At 40.1% G+C, this 20,344-nt stretch overlaps 1 protein-coding gene across 9 annotated transcripts in view; it reads left to right on the top strand.

Annotated features, from left to right (window-relative positions):
• atp8a1 (ATPase phospholipid transporting 8A1) overlaps positions 1 to 20,344 on the top strand; it is a 141,130-nt gene that overhangs the window by 100,109 nt on the left and 20,677 nt on the right. For 8 of the 9 annotated variants that reach the window (XR_006925778.1, XM_046848728.1, XM_046848730.1 and 5 more), the window contains 5 exons: positions 545 to 717; positions 4,495 to 4,678; positions 8,332 to 8,442; positions 15,600 to 15,674; positions 18,171 to 18,293. Coding sequence is in view for 8 of the 9 variants with exons in the window: in XM_046848728.1 (XP_046704684.1) it covers positions 545 to 717; positions 4,495 to 4,678; positions 8,332 to 8,442; positions 15,600 to 15,674; positions 18,171 to 18,293 (666 nt within the window). In the remaining variant the exon portion in view is untranslated. Of the gene's footprint in view, positions 1 to 544; positions 718 to 4,494; positions 4,679 to 8,331; positions 8,443 to 15,599; positions 15,675 to 18,170; positions 18,294 to 18,895; positions 19,360 to 20,344 lie in introns of those variants that run through there. The other variant, XM_046848733.1, reaches the window with a different exon arrangement.

Raw genomic sequence — 20,344 nt, 5'->3', positions numbered from 1 at the left:
GTTCTACATTATAAAATGGGAATTTGAGCTCAGATATTCTGTGTGTTGTAAATGATTTGCTAATGGAGTCAATAAAATATTTACATATACAATTACAAATAGTTGTTAAATTCAGTTTGTGTAAATTAAGGATAACGTTTGCTTTTTCTCAGAGTAATGAATGTTTTCGAGGGTGAGATATGATCCTAATGTAGTTTAACTGGGCGTACATTGTCCAGTTTTCAGATATTTATATTTGGCAAAGTAGAAGTGTATAAACTTATTGTAGAGAGTAATATGGTTCTATTTGTGTTCAAAAAATGTCTCTATAATTATATGCAATCAATGTAATGTCAAGTGAAATGCTTTGGTTTTGAGGCAGCTATAAATTAGGATCATTTTGTAATATAATTTTACATTAAAGTTTTTGCTGGCTTGTCGACCCCTGAAAGAACCTTGCTATACTTAAGTATTGTGATTTGTAATATTAATACTGTATATTTTCTTCCTCTGTATCGATGATTTAGTTAAGTTTAAACTGCACCGATTTTGTTTTTGTCTGCAGGGGACGAGAGAGATGCTGAGCCACCATTGCAGCATGCTGGGAGACGCTCTTCATAAGGAAAACGACTGCGCGCTGATCATCGACGGAAAGACGCTGAAGTACGCGCTCACCTTCGGCGTGCGCCAATACTTCCTGGACCTGGCGTTGTCCTGCAAGGCGGTCATTTGCTGCAGGTCTGTCCATCTCTGCACCAGGCTTTACAGTGTATATATACATAGGGCTAAGCGAGAATCAGACTACTGAGAAATCACCCGGAAACCAGCTTCACAATGCAGCGTGGCACTCGAGAACTCATATATCTGCTGTGTGTGACTGAAGCAAAGAGCTGGCACTTAGCCTTAGGAACGGAACCTCAGGAATTTCTCACGCCGTTTGGGCTATATACAAACAGCATGATCCACTCTTGAAGTGGTGAATACAAATCTTCTGAATCTGTGCTCTGTAGCAGTACAGAGTAACACTTTTTTGCAGCTTCACACCCAAGAAAGAGTACCTGGTGTACATATCATAGGCCAGGCTCAAGGTGGGAGCTGATGCCAAAAAAATGACTACATCAGCTCCCATTACTCCGGTTTGAAAACAAGTAATTGGCAGACAATTAGAGGAAAACGTCGCCCGCGGTTTAAAGAACAGATCGCCCCCGGTCCAGGTCACAACCTTCACAGTAAAACTTTAGAACTACACAAATTATTAAAGCAGTGGTTTGGCCATGAGGAATATTATTACAACAATAGCTCAACTCACGAAGGAGAAAGAGATAGATTGTCGATTTTGTGTGTGTGTGTGTGTGTGTGTCTGTGTGTGTGTGTGTGTGTGTGTGTGTGTGTGTGTGTGAGAGAGAGCGCCAAGTCAGTAACTGAGCAGGAAGTTCTCGGGTAAGTGATCTGAGGTTCTGCTCAAAATCAGTGTCATTCTCCAGCAACAACACACAGACCACAGGTGCCACTGCCATTATGTGGTCTATGATGTAATTATTCTGATCTGCTTTTGCTCCGTGCACACACACACACACACACACACACACACACACACACACACACACACACTGCCCCAGGACGTCAGTTGGCCTGACTCATAAGGGCTCCCCTTAATCCTCAATATTATGTGATGTCATTCCTGGTCTTGTATAAGCAGGCTTGAATAGAAGGACTTGAGTGCAGAAGGTGTCCTGTGGACATTTTAGGTCTCCTGTGCTTTATTTCCTGACAGGAATGATTTGCGGATTTTGTACCAAGGGATCACCAGAGTTCCAGAAAAGTTCCTATTGTCGTGCCGGTTAGCCGAAAACATTCCCTTTTATAGGAAATTGTGAAAAGCAAAATGATTTATTCCTCTTACACCACAGCAGAACACTAAGAATTTGTGAATTTATTCAAAGTAATTGTTCATTTGGGAGCTGTGTTGTGTTTCAAACATTGTTCTAGTGATTTATTGTGTTGCTGCATGGGTTTGTTAGTTTTAGCTTACTAAATTACTGGTTAGTAAATTGCAGCTAATACCTAGAATACTGGAAGCTTGGATTTTGACCGAGTGACCAAAGAAGATTTCTAAATGCCGGGTGCCAATATTTTTGCTATAGAAAAATCCAACACAGAAGTGTAGACTTGGCCAAATGCAGACAAGTGCAGTATACTATATTTTTCCGTGTATAAGACGCCCCATGTACAAAATGACTCTCTCTTTTCCACCCCAAATTGAAGAAATCAATATTTTAAACATAAAACAGAAGAAATTTTTATTTCATAATTAGGTAACATTTACTTACTGATACTATATTACGACATTCCCAGTCGCTGTCGGATATGCGTGCTGCCTACAGGCTCTCCACCACCAATGGGATGTGTTCTAATTGGATTGTTCAGCATTAGCTGATGTCAGTTACTGTACATAAGGCTTGTGATTGGAGAAAGCCTGTTTGCAGAGAGAAGGTATGGGAAGTTTCGCAACCGCCCGGTTCTCTCCTCGGCTTACTTGCATGTATAAGACGACCCTACATTTTTAGTCTAATGATTTTTTAAAAAAAGTATCCTCTTATACAAAGAAAAATACGGTAATCACTTCTTTTTCCATACTGCTTGTGTGGTGATTGCTCACAATAAATGTTATCCCTGTACTTCCATTACTCCAGACTAGACTGTCGGACTAAGAGAGACCACAGGTAAATATATACTTCCTCAGGTTCAGAGCTGAACTGTTAATGAGTATAAATAGCATTTGGCAGGAGATTCAGCAGCTCTGAGACAGCATGTGTAGTCAGTCCATGTCCCTCAGCACCTGTGTGTCCTGTATGTATAATCTCAGTCTTCCTGGTTTTTTGACCCCGCAAGAGGCTGAAGATCAACCACTCATCTCCATTTCACCAGCACCTCATCCCCGGAAACGAAAGGCACATGTTCTGCTAGTGATCCCGAGTGCTTTTAAGTCTGGGGACGTCTGTAATGTCTAGGGCTTCTGTTCAAACTCTCTCTGAACCTGAAACACAAGCCGAAAACTCCTGCTGACCTAAAACATCTATTAAAGCATTTATAAATGTTGGCTGTTAATAAGCATAATAATCTGGCTTTAATTATTTTTCCAATAATAAAATACCTTACCAGAGAATTGGTAAAGATATTTAAAAAAATTTTTTAAAAAAGATATTCAGTATCTTAAAATACTGGCATGGCAAACCGTTCTCCAGTGTGCCGAGCTGAAACTCACGTGTGGCTGCTTTCAGGTCACATTCGTTTATGCCCAGGGGTCAATGATTAGATTTGAACTGGGGCCATATTCTCACAGAGCTGATATTGTTCAAACCCAACCCACCAAACTAGAAACCTCAACACCACACGCATACTCTCTCTTATTTTTTTTTTTCTAATAATTTCATTTGAATCGAATAATCTAATGTAATCTATTGCTTTATATCACACAATTCAACGATGGATATTTTTTGAGGTATACTAACCTCATGCTCCGGCTGTAGTATGACATAAGTGTACTAGTGTATTACATGTAGCGCACATCATTTGATAATGAGCCAGATCAAGTGAATAAAAAACAGCAGAATGCAGCAGGGCAAATCATCTCAGTCTTTATACATGGTTATTTCAGAAAGATTAAAAGTAATCCCTACTTTTCCCAAGTGCAACACACAAAACTTCACACTGAGCTGGATCTTATTTAAAAAATCTTAACGTGCATAGTTTCCTCATCTCAGTACCAATTAATTCTTAATTCGCTCCTTGCTGTTCTAACACACACACTTTTCATAGATAATAATATTCTAGTGTTTCTGGCTATTCATATGAATCGGTTTTTGGACTGCTGTCCTATTGTAATGATGCCTACACACCAACACACGTTACCAGTAGTGGACAGTAATATAGTATTTTTTGACTTAGTTGCTGTGCTAATTTATGAAACATTTACTTCACTAAAATTTTTCAATACATTTCAATAAAACATGCCCGTCCTCGTTATTGCAAATGACTACAGAAATTACATAACCCTGTACTGATGAGAGTGTGTGTGGAGAAAGGATGTGTATCTCCATAACTGTGATTTGCATATGGATACATAGCCAACGATACGACACCTTAAGATACATATGAAGCAGCTACTTATGCGATACGACTCACTTCTATTTTTACTCAAGTAGAAATGTTATGTAAACTGTTATGTTCCTTGGAGTCGTATGTAAGCAAGGGATTTGTAATTTTACTCCAGTACAAGACTAGTACACTTCATTTACCACTGTACAGTACAGTACAAGTGCTTTGATGATCCCAGTCTTGTACGATAGATTTATATGCATTTCACAACGCTGCTGTTGAGAAATGGTTTACTTTTGTATTAAACTACTTTCGAAATGTTCTAAAGCCAAAAAAATATCCAACGTTTAACACTGAATGTATGTAAAATTGTCATGTAACTATTTGGAGTTGACTTTGTGTCATGCCTGTGTGCAGGGTATCTCCTCTGCAGAAGTCAGAGGTGGTGGAGATGGTAAAGAAGCAGGTGAAGGTCATCACCCTGGCGATCGGCGATGGTGCCAATGATGTGGGCATGATCCAGAGCGCTCATGTCGGCGTTGGCATCTCGGGCAACGAGGGACTTCAAGCTGCCAACTCGTCAGACTATTCCATTGCACAAGTAAGAGACCTTATCAAGAGTATTTACCAAGACCAGAGTAAGGGAGGGAACAGAATATAAAGGAAATGGCTATAAAGATCTGCATCCAAAATGCAGCTTAAATCATTAGACACTCATGTTAAATATTTTTATTTATTTTTATTAGTATTATACACCTAAATAAACGTACATCAATCAAGTAAAACAAAATAGTGATCCATAAGATAGATTAGAAACATTTCATTATTCATTTATGCCTATTTGTAGGATTTGTCCTAATTTTACAGTATGAGCCCATTGCTTAAAAAAATTCTTCTATAGCATGAATATTCATAGACAGACTAAAGCCAGTGGTTTCTTAGCACAGAAGGATTACATCTTATCTCACTGTACAAAGTGCTATCAAAAGGTTTCGAGACTAGTTCTGTTTAGGACAAGAAAGAAGAAAAGAAAATACTTGATTTATCTACGTTCACACACTATCACCTTCAAAATAGTCCCCTTGCACAGCACTACAGCACTCCCAGCTTTCCTGCAACTCCTGGAAGTTTTCTTTGTCAAGAACCTTTCTCTGATTTGCACTCGACCAGTGTGCCCTGTGACTGTGCGTGCCGCCTTGTGCTGCCATCTGTTGGCGTGTTAGAAATCTAATCTTGAAACTTTTTCATGCCACCTTGTGTAAGATGATCCCTATTAAATCCTGTCCAGATCGCACAATTAAGTGTTTATAGAGTAATCTCCACAGAGAATATAGAGAATGTGTTCTCCATAGATTATACAAAGAAAATACTCAAGTGATAGTTATGATTGCAGTCTGTTTAGATCATCAGTGATCGCGATCCAGTGAGCAGAAACACAGAACGAAAGGAGAAACAAGCCGTCTGTATGATCTTGTTTTGCCCAGAGAACATGTTCTGAAAGATGATTCGGGTAAAAGAAGACGCCTGTGTGGAACGTTTTTGTTTTTCTTAAAGGAGCTTGAATGTGAAGTAATAATGATTTTTTCCTTTATTAAAGTGCATGGTAGCTTCATATTTCACTGTATGTATGTGGGATCAGATTTAATGTTATATTCATTCATTTAATGAAAGATTTCTTTCTGAAACATAAACATTGGTCATTGCCTTGAGAGTTTCATTCGGTGCTATGTTCCTATTGATAGGTTTTAGTTTAGCATCACAGAAACATGGTTTTGCACTCGCAAGCCACCAATATTTAAGAGATGTTTTTTATTATCTTTTTTTTTTTTTACTATGACTTAAATTCATCTCAGACTCTTAGTTGAAGTGTCCAGTTTGACAGGCACTACATAATTAAACACTTAAAACCCATCCGGAGATATCTCCTATTCATATATTCCTCTGTTATCTCCACCACATGACCTCTAGTGATTGAGACCAGAGTCCTGATTTGGGTCAAAGGTTAAAATGTGCAGTTAGAGTTGAACAGGTGGGTGGAATCCAGGAGGATGAAAGAGGTCATGCGGGTCAGTTTACACAGCACCCGGTAATAACGTTATCCAAATCTTCCCTGTCTGCGAAACGGATCGCCTTGCTCTTTCGCTCTTATGTAAACCTAATTAATCACCCTGCATTCTAGCACGTGGTGCCATGGTTTGATATTGCCCAAGCAGCACTGCGTATGTAACAGAAGTACTGTGTCTCATGTGTCAAGGCTAGCAACCTGTCAAGACTATTATATATTTCATGTTTCATGCACTTTACTCCAGTGATGTATGTCATACGCACACCATAACACCACTTGCCCTGCTAAAGGTTCTGTTTACAAAGTATGCACATCATATTTCTCTTTTGAGGGTGCTGTCTTTGCTCCATGCCATCACAGCAGCGTTTGGAGTTTTTATAGATATACATTATATGGACAATGGTATCAGGACACCTGACTTTGCCAGTCATAAAAAGTTGTCACAAAGTTGGAGGCACACAATTTGTTTAAGGTGTTTTTGGGTGCAAAAGCATTCAATTTTTTCATTACTTGAACCAGGAGACCTTCCGGCCAAGATCTTAAGTGGCCTGCTATAGAGCTCTGACCTCAACCCTACTGAACACCTCTGGGATGAATTGGAATGCTGACTGCACCCCAGGCCCCCTCACCTCTCTTACATCAGTCTAACTTTACTAGTGTCAGCCCTAGTGGCTGATTGAACACAATTCACAATATAGTGAAACATCTTCCCAGATGAGTGGAGCTTATTATAACAGCAAGTGGGGACTAAATCTGGAATAGGATGTTTATAAAGCAGATATGATTCTTATTAAGGTGTCCACAAACTTTTGTCCATATAGTGTGTATGTATGATGTTCAACAGATGAAGCTGAATTACAGAAGTTTCCTGAACTGGTCCAAATAAACCACTAACTGTTTTGTTGCTCAAAAGTAACCTTCAAACCACCTTTACATGGTGTGTTAGATTCCTTGGTATTTTTGACATTCGTTTTATTGTTTTCATCCCCAAATTTTGAAATGAATTTACCTCAGGAGACTCGTCTTTCAGATGGCTGTAAAACGCTTCCAGTTTCAGTAGCTAGAAATGGGTAGGTATCATGTACCTGGGACGAATGTTGTATATAAAACGCTGGAATGGTCACCCTGCCGTCTGGAGTCTTGTTTATAAAGAGGAAAGAAATATATATTGAAGTATCACATGGCCTAGCATAAACACAGCAAACATATATTTCAATGGTATGTTGCATGTAATATTTCAGAAATTTAGGCCACTGAGTGCAGTGCAGCAGTTACACTCTCCAAAGTAGCCAGTACTTTGAAGGCATTTGAATGTAGGGGAGCTGATTATGAAATAAGCTTTAAACTCAATGGAAAGTCCTACTTCAACCCTCGTTCTGAGCTTTCCAGAGATCAGCAGAATTTAAGCTCAAGGCTATGCAGTCATACATACTGCTCTTTATCTGTCAACATCCCTTTCTCCAGCGTTCTAGAAGTTGGCCAGCTCCTGCACCCCAAACCGTTTTCCTTTTAAACCCCCCCAAAGCCCTCTATCCACTCAGCTATGTTTACTGCAACCAAATTGGCTTCAATTAGATTTTTTTATTGTATTAGATTAAAGTGCGATGGAGCACCTTCTCTAATTTCACACCCAATTATCCGAAGACCAACAACAAGATCACTGATTTGATCCCAAGCCTCATTAATTGTGCCTAGAGAAGGTATTGCAAAGGCTCCATTCAGCTATCAGAAGCTTGTAAGACAGCATGGGAAGGAAACGGTTTGCCTCAAACACAGTAATCATCAGCTCGACCATCAATGTCCAGTTTCACCCCCCAGAGAAGAATAAAGGCTTTTTTCCGTTGCACTGCTTTTCAACACTTCATCCTAAGCATAGTCAGAGTGAATTTCTCAGGGAATGAAAAGCCCTGGAATGTCTGTGTAGGCTTTGTGCTGTCCTCCCATGTAGTTCTTGGCTTCCTGCAAACAAACACAGATAACGATAATATCACAAACTATTGCTTCAAATGACTCCCCCATGTCATGGCAGATTAGCTGCAATAATTATGTAAATTATTAGGTAGATCATGGCAGACCTATGCAAAGTGACTTATTCTATGATTCTACTTTTCAGTGGCATTATTCTTTCTTCCCCTGTGTTTCTATTGTTCTTTCATTCTTTCTAACCCTCTCTCTCTCTTATCTCACAGTTCAAGTATTTGAAGAACCTCTTGCTCGTCCATGGTGCCTGGAACTACAACCGTGTTGCTAAGTGCATCTTGTACTGCTTCTACAAGAACATTGTGCTGTATATCATTGAGGTAAGAAGCTGATTCAATCCATCAGTTCAGGCCAAATTAAGTTGTATGTAATGATAAACATGCAAAATTGGTAGAGGTTTGGAGTCGCTTATATATTAAAGTGAACTTCATCTGTCTCGAATAAAAGAAAGAGATAGAAAAAAGTGATAATTCTTTTAGCCATATTAGGGAAGATAAGCCATTACATCATTGCATCATTAATCAGAATAATTGATTGTTTCCTTAGAGAAATTCTTGGGTTGCAGTTGCTCACAAGTAAAGATAAAAGCGAATCATTTTAAGATGTATATTAAGTGAAATAAATGTGTTGCAGTAGTAAAAGTCAGACTGCAGCGAGTTATACAGTTTTTAAAATTTTATATTTTATAATATTTTTGCACATGTAACAATTATTATTATGATTGCACTTAGATTATTGCACATAATTGCCCAAGATATTAACTTAAGATATAAGTGTAACATGAAAATCTCCAACTATATCTATAATATCTACATCTTTATTTAGGAATAAATAGCCATAAGCAAAACTTATTGGTATTTCATACCTCCTGGTTTTGCACAAGAAGCCCTAATGAGGCATTTTCTTAGGTGTCAAGACTACCGGTTATCCATCTTTGCTGGCATTTGACACTCTGCAGAGCCAATGCTGATAGTGGCTTCAGAGACTCAACCAAGAGCAACTTGACAAGTAAAAGAGATGCTATCAGCAGCAGGTTTATCAGCCCAAGTGTTGGGGCAGCTTGATCTGGCTTCCAGTAGAGTCCAGCATGGAAGATATGAAAACCACCAACAATCTGGTGTTGCTGGATCGAGCTCCAGCTAAACTCTTTAAGTTCTTTTCAAATTATTTTCTTCATTTTCTCATTGCCGCCTTTGAAAAATAGGGGTTTACTTAGATGGAAACAGATCACACTCTGGCCATACTTAACAACGCTGTTCCCTCTCAGCTCTGTGCATTGTAATGATGCTTCCATGCAGACAGAATTAAATCCACACAGAACAGCAACACAGAATTGTGACTTAGAAAGTATAGTCATTGTATGAGCTGACAGATGATTCGCAGTCATACAGATCCAGTTTCACTGCCACCCAGATTCAGTCCACTAGTTATCTTACATTATCTATCAGCTTAGCAAGCCGTGTTAATGTTTCAGCACCTCTGACAGTAACCTGTTCAATATGGTTAACAAAGCAGTGCTGCCAAGAGTTTCTTTAACAGACTAGCTGGCTTATATTCAGCAGACAGACTGAGATCAGCTCAAGTCATGTTCTGCTTTAGGAAGAAATGACAGCAAGCTACCGGCTCTGATCTCCCTCAATAGTAGTCAAGAATCAACCCCGGTCTCTAGGCTGAGCAGATTTCAGTGTAGCACTGATTCCATGTGTCGAATTTCAGTAAGCAAAACATCCGATCGTCTCAGACAAAGGCTAAAACTTTGCCACATTTTGCTCCAGAGAGAAGCATAAGCATTTCAACAAGCCATCCTTTTATTCCAGCTGTCTTCCTCCCTTTCAATGCCACTTGACCTGTGAACTTTCTCCCTCGCTCTCATTTCGCTTGTCTCTGAAAAACTCCTGCGGATTCCTGTCTCTTCGTCCTTGCTCGGAAACGAATCCGTTTTAGATAAGCGCTGATTACATTTTTTTCAAAGACTGACTGACAGTCAGGGTTCTTACGGGTCATGGAATTTCTGGAATTTCATGTAATTTTAAAAGGTCTATTCCAGAAATTGAAAGTCAGGGAATATCAGGAATTTTTTTTTGTCGCGTCAAACTTTTGTTTCCATTTATCAAAATGTGGGTTTTTTTATCGCATTGTTTCATGCGTTTTGCCCATTGCGAGGCTATTTTTCAGTGCCAATTTTTTCCCCTCCTGCTTTTTAACTGGCATTCACTTAAGTCAAATGAAAACCAGGCTGTACCTGTTAAATAAGTTCCTGGCATGAACATATTCCTGGCATGTTAATGAACATTTCAGGAGCTTTGGCTACAAAATGACCACTTAAAAGACTGACAGAAAAGCTAAATGTAAAGTTTGTAAAACTACCATTAAGCTATCAAATATGGGAGAGGGAGCACTTTGTAGCCACACAAACAGTAAGAAGTATGCTACCTGTATGAATCCGACAGGAGCATCATCTACTTCCCAAGTGCCCATCACTGCTCAACTGTAGCCTTCTCAGATAGCTCAAAAAAAACAGCAGTCAGCTAATGAAGCCGCTCACACCTCCAGCAGTGGCATTAGTGCGAGACACAGAGGAGCATGTCTCTGCTTAACACCAGCAAAGACCCTGGAGGCTAAAATCTTGTGGTGCATGAAGCTTACCGAGTCCCACTGGTCATCCAGGTCATTAGAACAAAGTGGCATGTAGCTGTAACGTTAGCTAGCTAGTTCTAATAAAAAAAAAAGTTTTTAGGTGTACCTTTTTTTTAGGTAGCTAATTAGGTTGTGAGCTAATTTCTGTTAACTCTTGACATATTAATCAGCTTTTAAACCCATCCTTGCAAATTTGCTCAGCACAACAGAAGCCTGTTTTTCCGTTCATTATAGGTTATGGAAATTCAACTTTTTAGTCAGGGAAAGTCGGGGAAAAATCAGGACATTTGACGTTCGGCTTAGAGTGGGAACCCTGGACAGTGATCTTGTCTTTCCATCTCGCATCTCGCCTTTGTCTCCTATTTTGATGTAATTTAGATCATGGAGTTGTATATTCGAGGACATCCAGGACGGTCTTGTTCTTCATATGTGGATTCCGCACGCATGTTATAGGGACAGAGTCCTTTTTAATCCGTCACTCTGTGTTCAATTTCATCATAGATACCTGTCTGACAATTGATTATATCAGAGCACTGTTGAATTCTCGTATCTGCATCACACCACTTCGTTGCTGAATATTTTCCTATAGGAACATGCGCAGTCACGTCCCGCTCCTTACATATATTGTAAGTTGTAGGACACTGCTCAAGTCTGTGTATTAGCCAGAGGTCTTTGAACACAGAGTGGTCACATTACACACGTTCTCATTAATCTTATTCTGTCATTCCTTTTGCCCCCCTCTCCCCCACCCCCCCTTTAACCCAAGTTGTGCAATTGCAACAACCACATACATTTTCCGCCTCAAAGCTACTGCATATTTCTGGCCTCTTTTCAAGCTCCAAGCTTCCTTTTAAAGCGTAGTCGAGCTGTAAAGGGCCGAGTTTTTGCTCGGTCCCGGTGCTTTTCTCAGCGCACCTTTTGTTGTGGCTGGAAAACGAATCCCTCGGCCTGCTGCGGGGGGTTTGTCATTATAATAGAGGCTGCCTGCTCCATTTCTTTGCCTCCCACTGTATCAAACACCTCGACTTTGTAAAGGGCCTGACATCCAACACTCTCACTTCCCAGGGGGCGGCCATAGAGACACATTTGTTGCGCTAATAGGTTTAAATTCCGACTGCGTGTACTTTTCTTTTTTATTGTGTTTCCCCGGCTGTAACCTGGAAGATCAGGAATGAGGATGTTAATGTGAATTTTAATCTTGTCCAAGCAACCGGCTGTGTGTGTCCGTGTGTCCATGTGTCTGTGCATTACAGATATTTGAAGGCATTCATACACTTAGAAATCCATCATCGATTTTTATACTACATAATTTTTTTATTAATAATTTTTTATTATGGACAGAAGTATATGGACAGCTGACTTTACCAGCCATATGTGGTTCTTCTGCAAACTGTTCCTACAAAAGTTTTATATTCAAATACTGTGGGGTTTTTTGTTTGGTTTTTTAGTATAGATAGTAATAGAAGTAGTATTCTCTTGAATTAACACATTTCCAAATAGGAAATAGAGCTACGTTAGAAAGTATGGAAGGTCACCTCAGGCTTTTTGTCACATGATCAAATGTTTCCTTACCCTATGAAGTTTGTAAGTCAAGCCATACTGATCGAACTTGGTGTCTAGAACAAACAACCCGTGTATAATCTCGCACACATTGGCCTTCTCTGGATCTTTTGTGTCGTAATTGTGTAGCAGGGCCGGTGATGGGTCATCAGCAGACATCACTCAGGATGACGGACAAGTGGCATTTATGAGGCAATTACACAATCCCAGTCGAGGCCGAGCGGTGCAAAGAAAGAGCTGAGCGCGGGGGGGTCGGGCGGCCCCCAGCCACAACAGCCTGCCTGGTGCCCTCATTATCCAACTCCTCACCCTTTACTTCTCAGCTTCACTGTGTCCCTGTTTCACTACATGCTGCCAAAGCATTCAAATCCCCCTTTTCTTCAGTCGCGCCATGTTGGGGTGCTTTTTTTTTTTTTTCTTTTTTCTTTTTTTCTTTATGTTTGGGAGAAAGGCAGAGGGCCCTGTCTGCATTCTAAGGACACAGTAAAGGAGCACAGGGGCCTGATGGGGTGGAGAGGATAAAATTCCTCTCTCCTCTCTCCCACTTTTCTCTCTCTTTAAATAAATCCCCCTTTCTGACTTCTCTCAATTCAGCCTCTTAGACTAAGCTTCTCGCACAACAGACTAGAGTTGCTGGAGCTTTTTTTTTCCCTCCTTTTTTTCATTTGTTGTTCTATTTTCCTGGAGCCTCTCTGCCCAATTCTCATTTGAAACACATACACAAGAAGCACTTGCTTTTTCAGAATGTGCACTGGGGGGGAGAGGGCAGCCACACCCCATCGCTGAGCCGTGCTGAATGAGAGCAGGAGAGAAAAAAGGGGAAAGCAGAGGAAAAGCTGCAGTCTTAATGGACAAATGAATGCGTGCCACCTCTCCAGAGAGTCCCAGCATGAGGGAGAGTGCAGCAGGCCAAAACACTCAGCGACAAAAACGCGTTTAACTCCAGCCTATGAATAGAAATGGTTTTATTTAGCACAACAGTAGAGCGAAAGGCTTAGTAAGGCCGAAGATGGCAAATGCAGGTCTCAGGCTATCAAAGTGCACTAGATCAGGATTTTGAACTACAGCATGTGTGTGAGCAAAACAACATCCATGCACTGACCTGACTGTTGTACTGGGAGAAAGCAGGATTTGGTTTTGTGTGTGAGAAAAAAGAGAAGGGGTGTAAGGGGGCTGCAGGCTTCTTTTAAAAACAATATCACGGTAGAATGCACCTGATGTAGAGCAGAGTGGGAGTTGGAATGGGTGGGGCGGCGTCCAGGGGTTCACTCCCTTTCTCGCCCTGAGGGTGTGAAGAGGAGGGGCGACAGACATCTGTTTTGGGAACATTTTCACACATTGGCTTGCACCAATCTGTGTGAGTGTGTGTGAATGTGTGTTGCATTCAGGGGCCTCGGTTGGGGGCTCTGTCAAAATCGAGAATTTGTAGCAATTCATGCTTTCATAATGGAGTTTAATGAAGCAGGGAAATGTCCGCCTGGGTCGGGGTCTACACACCAGTCTGGGTGTTTGCCCCACAGACGTACCTCACACACTCACAAACACACTGCCTATTCACATGCAGCCTTACTGTGATTCTGACATGGGAAAGCAGAAGCACTGTTTGATTTTTAGGCACAAATAAACTTGGCCAGGCTGAGCATTTTGAACGTTTGCAGCTTTTTACATTAATTTTTAAACAGTTATATGGAGCATGTAATACATATTATTTTAAATTTCATACTCAACTGACCATGTAATCACTTTTCTCATATTGAAAACCTACGGTCATTCTCAGTATTTTGTTTTTTTTTTAAGGTGTTAGACAGGAAGAGCGGAGTCATGGCCTGCTCTTAATAACGGACATATGAGGCGGTAGTTATGGCCTCCGTGGCATATGGTTTAGATACACCTTATCTTTCTTTCTTCTGGAGCTCGCCGCATCTTAGACATCCTCTGATCCCCCCCCATTTTTCCCTTAAGCTTCATAACTCTCCATGGCCAGACTAAGAGTTGATGTTCCACTGATATTAGACAAGTATTTGTGGTTTCTCTTATACAAAAAAAAATTACTCCAGGGTTGGCTGGTTAGGGCCTCTAAAAGGAGATCAAGCAAGGAAAACTCCAGTGATTATACTCCTCTGATCCTTTTACTCCAGGCCATGGGAACTCTTACAGTGCAAAAAATCCTGTTTACTTGGCATAGCACTGTCTATTTTTGACTAACGATGTGCTGAACTAGTGCCGTAGCTCAGGTCCAAACATAAGTCACATAAGCCATTTCAGTAGCCACTTCTTCAATCATCAGTGTTAGTTTGCAGCTAATGATTTCTTGCACAGGCACAGCGAAGTCGAAGCTGGACTGATTTTGTGAGCAATTTTTGTGCAAAGTTCCAGTCTGGGCCTGTGTGTGCTGCAGCGTCGATACTAATCTCTGACTGAGCCACTGTCCTGCACTATCAGTGATGGAGAGTGTTGTGTTGGTGCTCAGGGCAGGGGTCATCTCGCCATACATTTCTCTCCTTCTCTTGCACTTATGTCCACCTGTGGCTCCAAGCGACAATAAAAATGATTTGATCAAAGCGATCTGGGATTTCGGCGGATTCTCGTCTCCGCTGTAAATAGATGCCGTTATTTGGACCACCTTGATTCGAGCTGTTTTGAAAGGTGACCATTAGTTCACAGGTTTTTCGATGAAGAGAAATATACATACAATGAAGAGTTTTTGCACAAACAGAATAATAGCAGAGTTTAATATTAATGTGATGCAACTTTTCATGATTGAAATGAATTTAAACTGACATCAGAAAAATAATCCAGAGTGAGGTGCAAACATGCTTGCCAATAAAGCTCTTTTTGATCTTTCAAAATGTATGTCCTCACAAGAAATACCAGACATTTGAATACATATAATTGGCTATGGTGTAAAAGTCTTGGCTCTAGTCTCTTTGTGTCTGAATCATAAGGTTATTCTTGACTATAAATAAAAGAGCTGTATAAAGCTGTTCCTAGCTGTATATAAATCCTCAAACTGTTTTATTTAAATTTATATTGACAAATGCATAATTCTTTCATATACCTTGCTATATCAAATCGTATTCTCTACATAATGTTACAGACAAAAAAATAACGTCTCATTAGTGATTTGTTAGTCTTTGACTGCGTGTCCAGAGATTGCTATAAAATGTAGGGTGTAACTGGTACGGATTCTGTTTTTCTGACTCAGCATATCTGTGTTTGGTATTGTGCAAAAAACTACAATCCCATTTGACCATAAATATTTGTTCCTTTTGCCTTGCAGATCTGGTTCGCCTTCGTGAATGGATTTTCTGGTCAGATTCTGTTCGAGCGCTGGTGCATCGGCTTGTATAATGTGGTAAGTGTGTGTTTGTGTGCGAGAGTGTGAGTAATTTACTGTGAGAGAGAATGTGTTAAAGCGGCTTCCCTGTCGTGCCGGGGCAAGAAAGTCATTAGCCGCGGCAGCCCGAGCGGCTCCTTTACTGCAGCCCTGTGTCATCGACATCCTGAAAATCTGCCTGTTATTTATGAGCCCTTGTCAAGTCTATATTCCCCCTGTGTCCAGAACTATGTCCTGAATGTGCTGCAACAACAGTCGCTCGTGCCCCTGAAAGAGCTGCCTTGAAGTGATCAGCAGTGGATTTAAAAAAAACAAAACAAGAGCAAGATGAATTCAGACACACACTTTCTCTCACACATTAACACACATTATATACTGTACACACACACTTGGAAATTCGGGTGCCTTCAAGGGGAACATGTGAGATTAATTATTGGCTGGTGTACACCATGAAATTCCTGCAGTGTCCTATGTAGGTGTTTGCTGTTACTGTTTGCTATAATGATGCGTTTCCATGGGAAAAGCTGACTGACATCAATTTTCTAATTATAACAGCGAGGGAAAAGACATCGCAAACCATAAATAAAAAGCGACTCCCATCAGCACTCCGTTACGGTTTGCTGGCGCTCTGAGGCGGTAAGGACTTTGGCACTGCGCATTCTCTCTTTATCTGAAAGGAGGAATTCCACAGCTTCATGGGGAGGGGGGGGCATCTGTTGGACGCAGCGGTCCGAGTCGTCCCCTGAATGAAAGTTGGCGTCTCTCTGAGAGCGGAGCCCAGTGGAGCATGTCGTTCAGCCCGACAGCTCAAGGCGGCAAGCTGCAGCTGTCCCAGTGGAAGAGTCTGAGCCGACATCTATCGCCATCTCCAACATCCCACTCGACTCTTTCAGCAGATACAGAAACTCACCGAAAGCAACAATAAAAGCAGGAGATCTGTGAACAAGCATTGCAGCAGATGTCACTGTTAACAAGATAAGGATTGCACACGCAAACAACAACCTCCAAATAAAATCTAAGCCAGAACGTTTCATGGAATGCAGCAGACACAAGTCACACAACCTGGGTGTTAATGAAGAGCTACTTCTTATAGAGGAAATGCACCAATTATTGCAATAAATCACATTGGTGGTATTTTTGTTTGAGCATTTACTTGAGATGATGATCGTAATGCATGCTATTATTCAATCATATTTCACCATTCACAAAAAATAAGCTTTAGGTCCTGAATCGAATCTTCCCGTGTGATATTTTAAGTAAGCCATAAAACACAACGGGGTGTTCGCTTTAAGCAAAATAATCCATCGCACTAAGCATGGTTACTGTTCCCACAAGAAAGTGCACTATATTTATATAACAGCACAGTCTCTACACTCTCTTATTCCACATATACCTAAATGATTACCAATTTAACATATAACAAACAACACATACTGCTTTTTGATAGTTTATAGTGCGCATAGAACTTCTGCAAATTGTCCATTTGAACACAACCTGAGAAACCTAAAAGCACATACTTATCTTTCTCACAAATCTCTTGACTCACTGCAGACTCCCTTACATAAAGATCTCCTTTAAACTGAAACTGAATACGCCCCCAGCTCAAGCAGGCTGCATTTGTGTGCAACACATCCATTTTTATGTATTTGTTATTAGCATTTTATGTGCCGTATCTATGAATGTCCCTATAAATAGGTTATTACTATAGAACCATATTAGAATGAGTGCATTCATGTAAACCTTTTGTTTACATTTATATGGACAAAAGTATTGGGACACGTGAATTTTCCAATTGTTACCACAATTAGAAGTTGGAAGTACACACCTGTTAAAGATGACTTTTAATGCAGGAGTGGTATATTTTCCTAGGAGACCATGTGCACTACAATACCCCTGTGCACAAAGCCAGCTCCATGTTTATATGTGTTGGAGTGGAAGATCTCAATTAGCCTGCTATAGAGCTTTGACCTCTGAATATGTTTGGGATGAATTGGAACGCTGACTGCACCCCAGGCCTCCTCACCTCATCTACATCAGTACCTGACTTTACTAACACCCTTATTCCCAAAAGCACAATTCAAAATGTAGTGGATCATCTTCCAAGAAGAGTGGAGTTTATTATAGGAGCAAATGGTGATCAAATGTGGAATTGCATCTTCAAAAAAGCACATACAGAATTTATTAACTTTTGTGTATATACTGTATGTTACCACCAGAACTATGGTAAAAATGTGTGTGTAAAAGAAATGCACAGAAAATGCAAGTAAATTTAGCAGTGGAAGTTGATAGAGTTGATCACTGCCTCCTGATCAATCAAGTCAGAGAATTCAACATGAGATATTTTTGAGAAATCAACAGAATGTGATATATTGCGTCGATTCGACAAATACTACACTTGTGGTTCACTGCTTTTTGATAATACAGTAGATTCTAGGGTTAAACTGTAATATTCTACAATGGGTTTCTTCAATTATATAAAATGTTCTGCTTTTTCTTTTTATTATACATCCCCAGATCTTTACAGCTCTGCCACCTTTGACCTTGGGCATTTTCGAGCGCTCGTGCAGAAAAGAAAACATGCTTAAATACCCGGAATTGTACAAAACCTCCCAGAATGCCCAGGGCTTCAACACCAAGGTAAGATCTTGTGTCTCATTAGCCTAATTGTGACTTATTTTCTGCAACCACAAAAAGAAAATCACTTTTTTCTTGTGGTACAAGACGAGAGTTTTTCTCATTTATCCCTGCTGAATCCGTTTCCCACAGTCGCACAATTTCCTTATCCTTCAGGGTGTTTATTAGTCTGCAGTGTATCATGGGCTTACACTTAGTCATTAGGAGCACTAAACATGTTTAGTCAGTGAGGATACACAATCATAAATCAATCCGCCTGCTGTAATACTGCTGTAGGACTGGAGTTATCTGCTCTTCCTCAGTTTGATGCAAAACCGTACATGTTTTTTATAACGCGTGTGTGAGATGTACGATTTGTTTTCTCAAAGTATGTGTGGGAATACACTACTGGTCTGATTTTAGTATTAGGTAAAAAAAAATAGCCTTTCCTCTGAAAATGTATAGTGCGCTTGTACTTTATACCTCTCTTTACATTTTTGTGCTGTTTGCTGTATTAATCAGTGGTCAGGGCCTCACAGCATACTGTGTGTGTGTGTGTGTGTGTGTGTGTGTGTGTGTGTGTGTGTGTGTGTGTGTGTGTGTGTGTGTGTGTGTGTGTGTGTTAGTGTTAGCGTGCCCTGCTGTTAATGAAGCTGTCTTCTCTTCAGGCTCAAAGTGCAGGCCTGTGTCACAGCGTGCCCCGGCTCCACAGGCATGGAGACCTGCTCAATACAGCACTGACACGGATTAGAGAGAGCACACACACACACACACACACACATACACCCTGCTGTCTGACAGAGAGACCTGAGAGAAAGAAATGTGTTTAGAGAGGGCAAAGAAAGAAAGGATGAGACATGGAGAAAAAGAAAAACAGGAGTAAAGAAGAATGAGAGATTTTACAGAGGAGGGATTTCAGGTGTAAGAGGAAACTGATTATATTCTTCAATACTGTATGTGTGGTCACTGTTCTTATCAAGGTTTTACAAGAACAATTTCTTTAAGATATTTAATGTTTAGCAGAGACCTGCACAATATTTTGTGTGTGTGTATTAGATATAGGTCTTCAGTGTGTCACATAAATACACCATGCTGGTTTCTATTCTTTCAACCTCTCAACCAGTTTGTCTAACCAGTTTGTTTCACATACACATAATAAAATAATACAATAAAATGGTTTGGCGGGTAAAGTCTGAGGACCTCCAGGTGTTTGTGATTTATAGACAGGGTATATTTAAGAGAATATATATTTATATACGCATATACACCGATCAGGCATATCATTATAACTGGTGAAGTGAATAACAGATTATCTCTTCTTTATGGCACCTGTTAGTGGGAGGGATATATTAGGTAGCAAGTAAACATTTTGTTCTCAAAGTTGATGTGTAAGAAGCAGACAAAATTGAGTTTGACAAAAGCCAAGTAGTGATGGCTAGACGACTGGGTCAGAGCATCTCCTAAACTGCAGCTCTTGCGGGCTGTTGTGAATCTGGGACAGGGTTATGGGCGACCAAGTCTCATTGATGTACTTGGTGGCGCAAAGGCTGGTTGGTGAGATCCGATCTACTGTAACTCAAATTGCTGAAGAAGTTAAATCTGTTATTGCTCAATGCGTCAGGACTTTTCTGGCAGCAAAAGGAGACCAACACAATATTGTGTGTGCGTGTGTGTGTGTGTGTGTGTGTGTGTGTGTGTGTGTGTGTGTGTGTGTGTGTGACATAAACTGTTAAGTAATAAACTTGAAATACAGAAATATAAAAAAATTATATGCAATAATAGTAATAATAACTATGTAATAATTATGTAATAATTAATAACCATACAATGGAATATATTTATAATCTGTTTATTTTTATATGATGAAAACCAATCAGTTTTGATGTTAAACAAAATGCAGTACTCCTCAATTGCATTCATATTGTGTATTGTAGAAATGCCTTTTTATGATAATAGATTTTCATCGTACCCCAACCATTATGTATTAAAAAAATTCCACTCAGCCAGAACTGCAGTTACATGTAAATTAAAATCATGTGCGTGTTATAAAATCTATGAGATCCAATTCTTCCATT

The sequence above is a fragment of the Silurus meridionalis genome, chromosome 5 (assembly GCF_014805685.1).
Source record: "Silurus meridionalis isolate SWU-2019-XX chromosome 5, ASM1480568v1, whole genome shotgun sequence".
Classification (NCBI taxonomy): domain Eukaryota; kingdom Metazoa; phylum Chordata; class Actinopteri; order Siluriformes; family Siluridae; genus Silurus; species Silurus meridionalis.
Note: the sequence above shows the minus strand (reverse complement) of the source record. Positions and strands in the feature narration are given on the sequence as shown.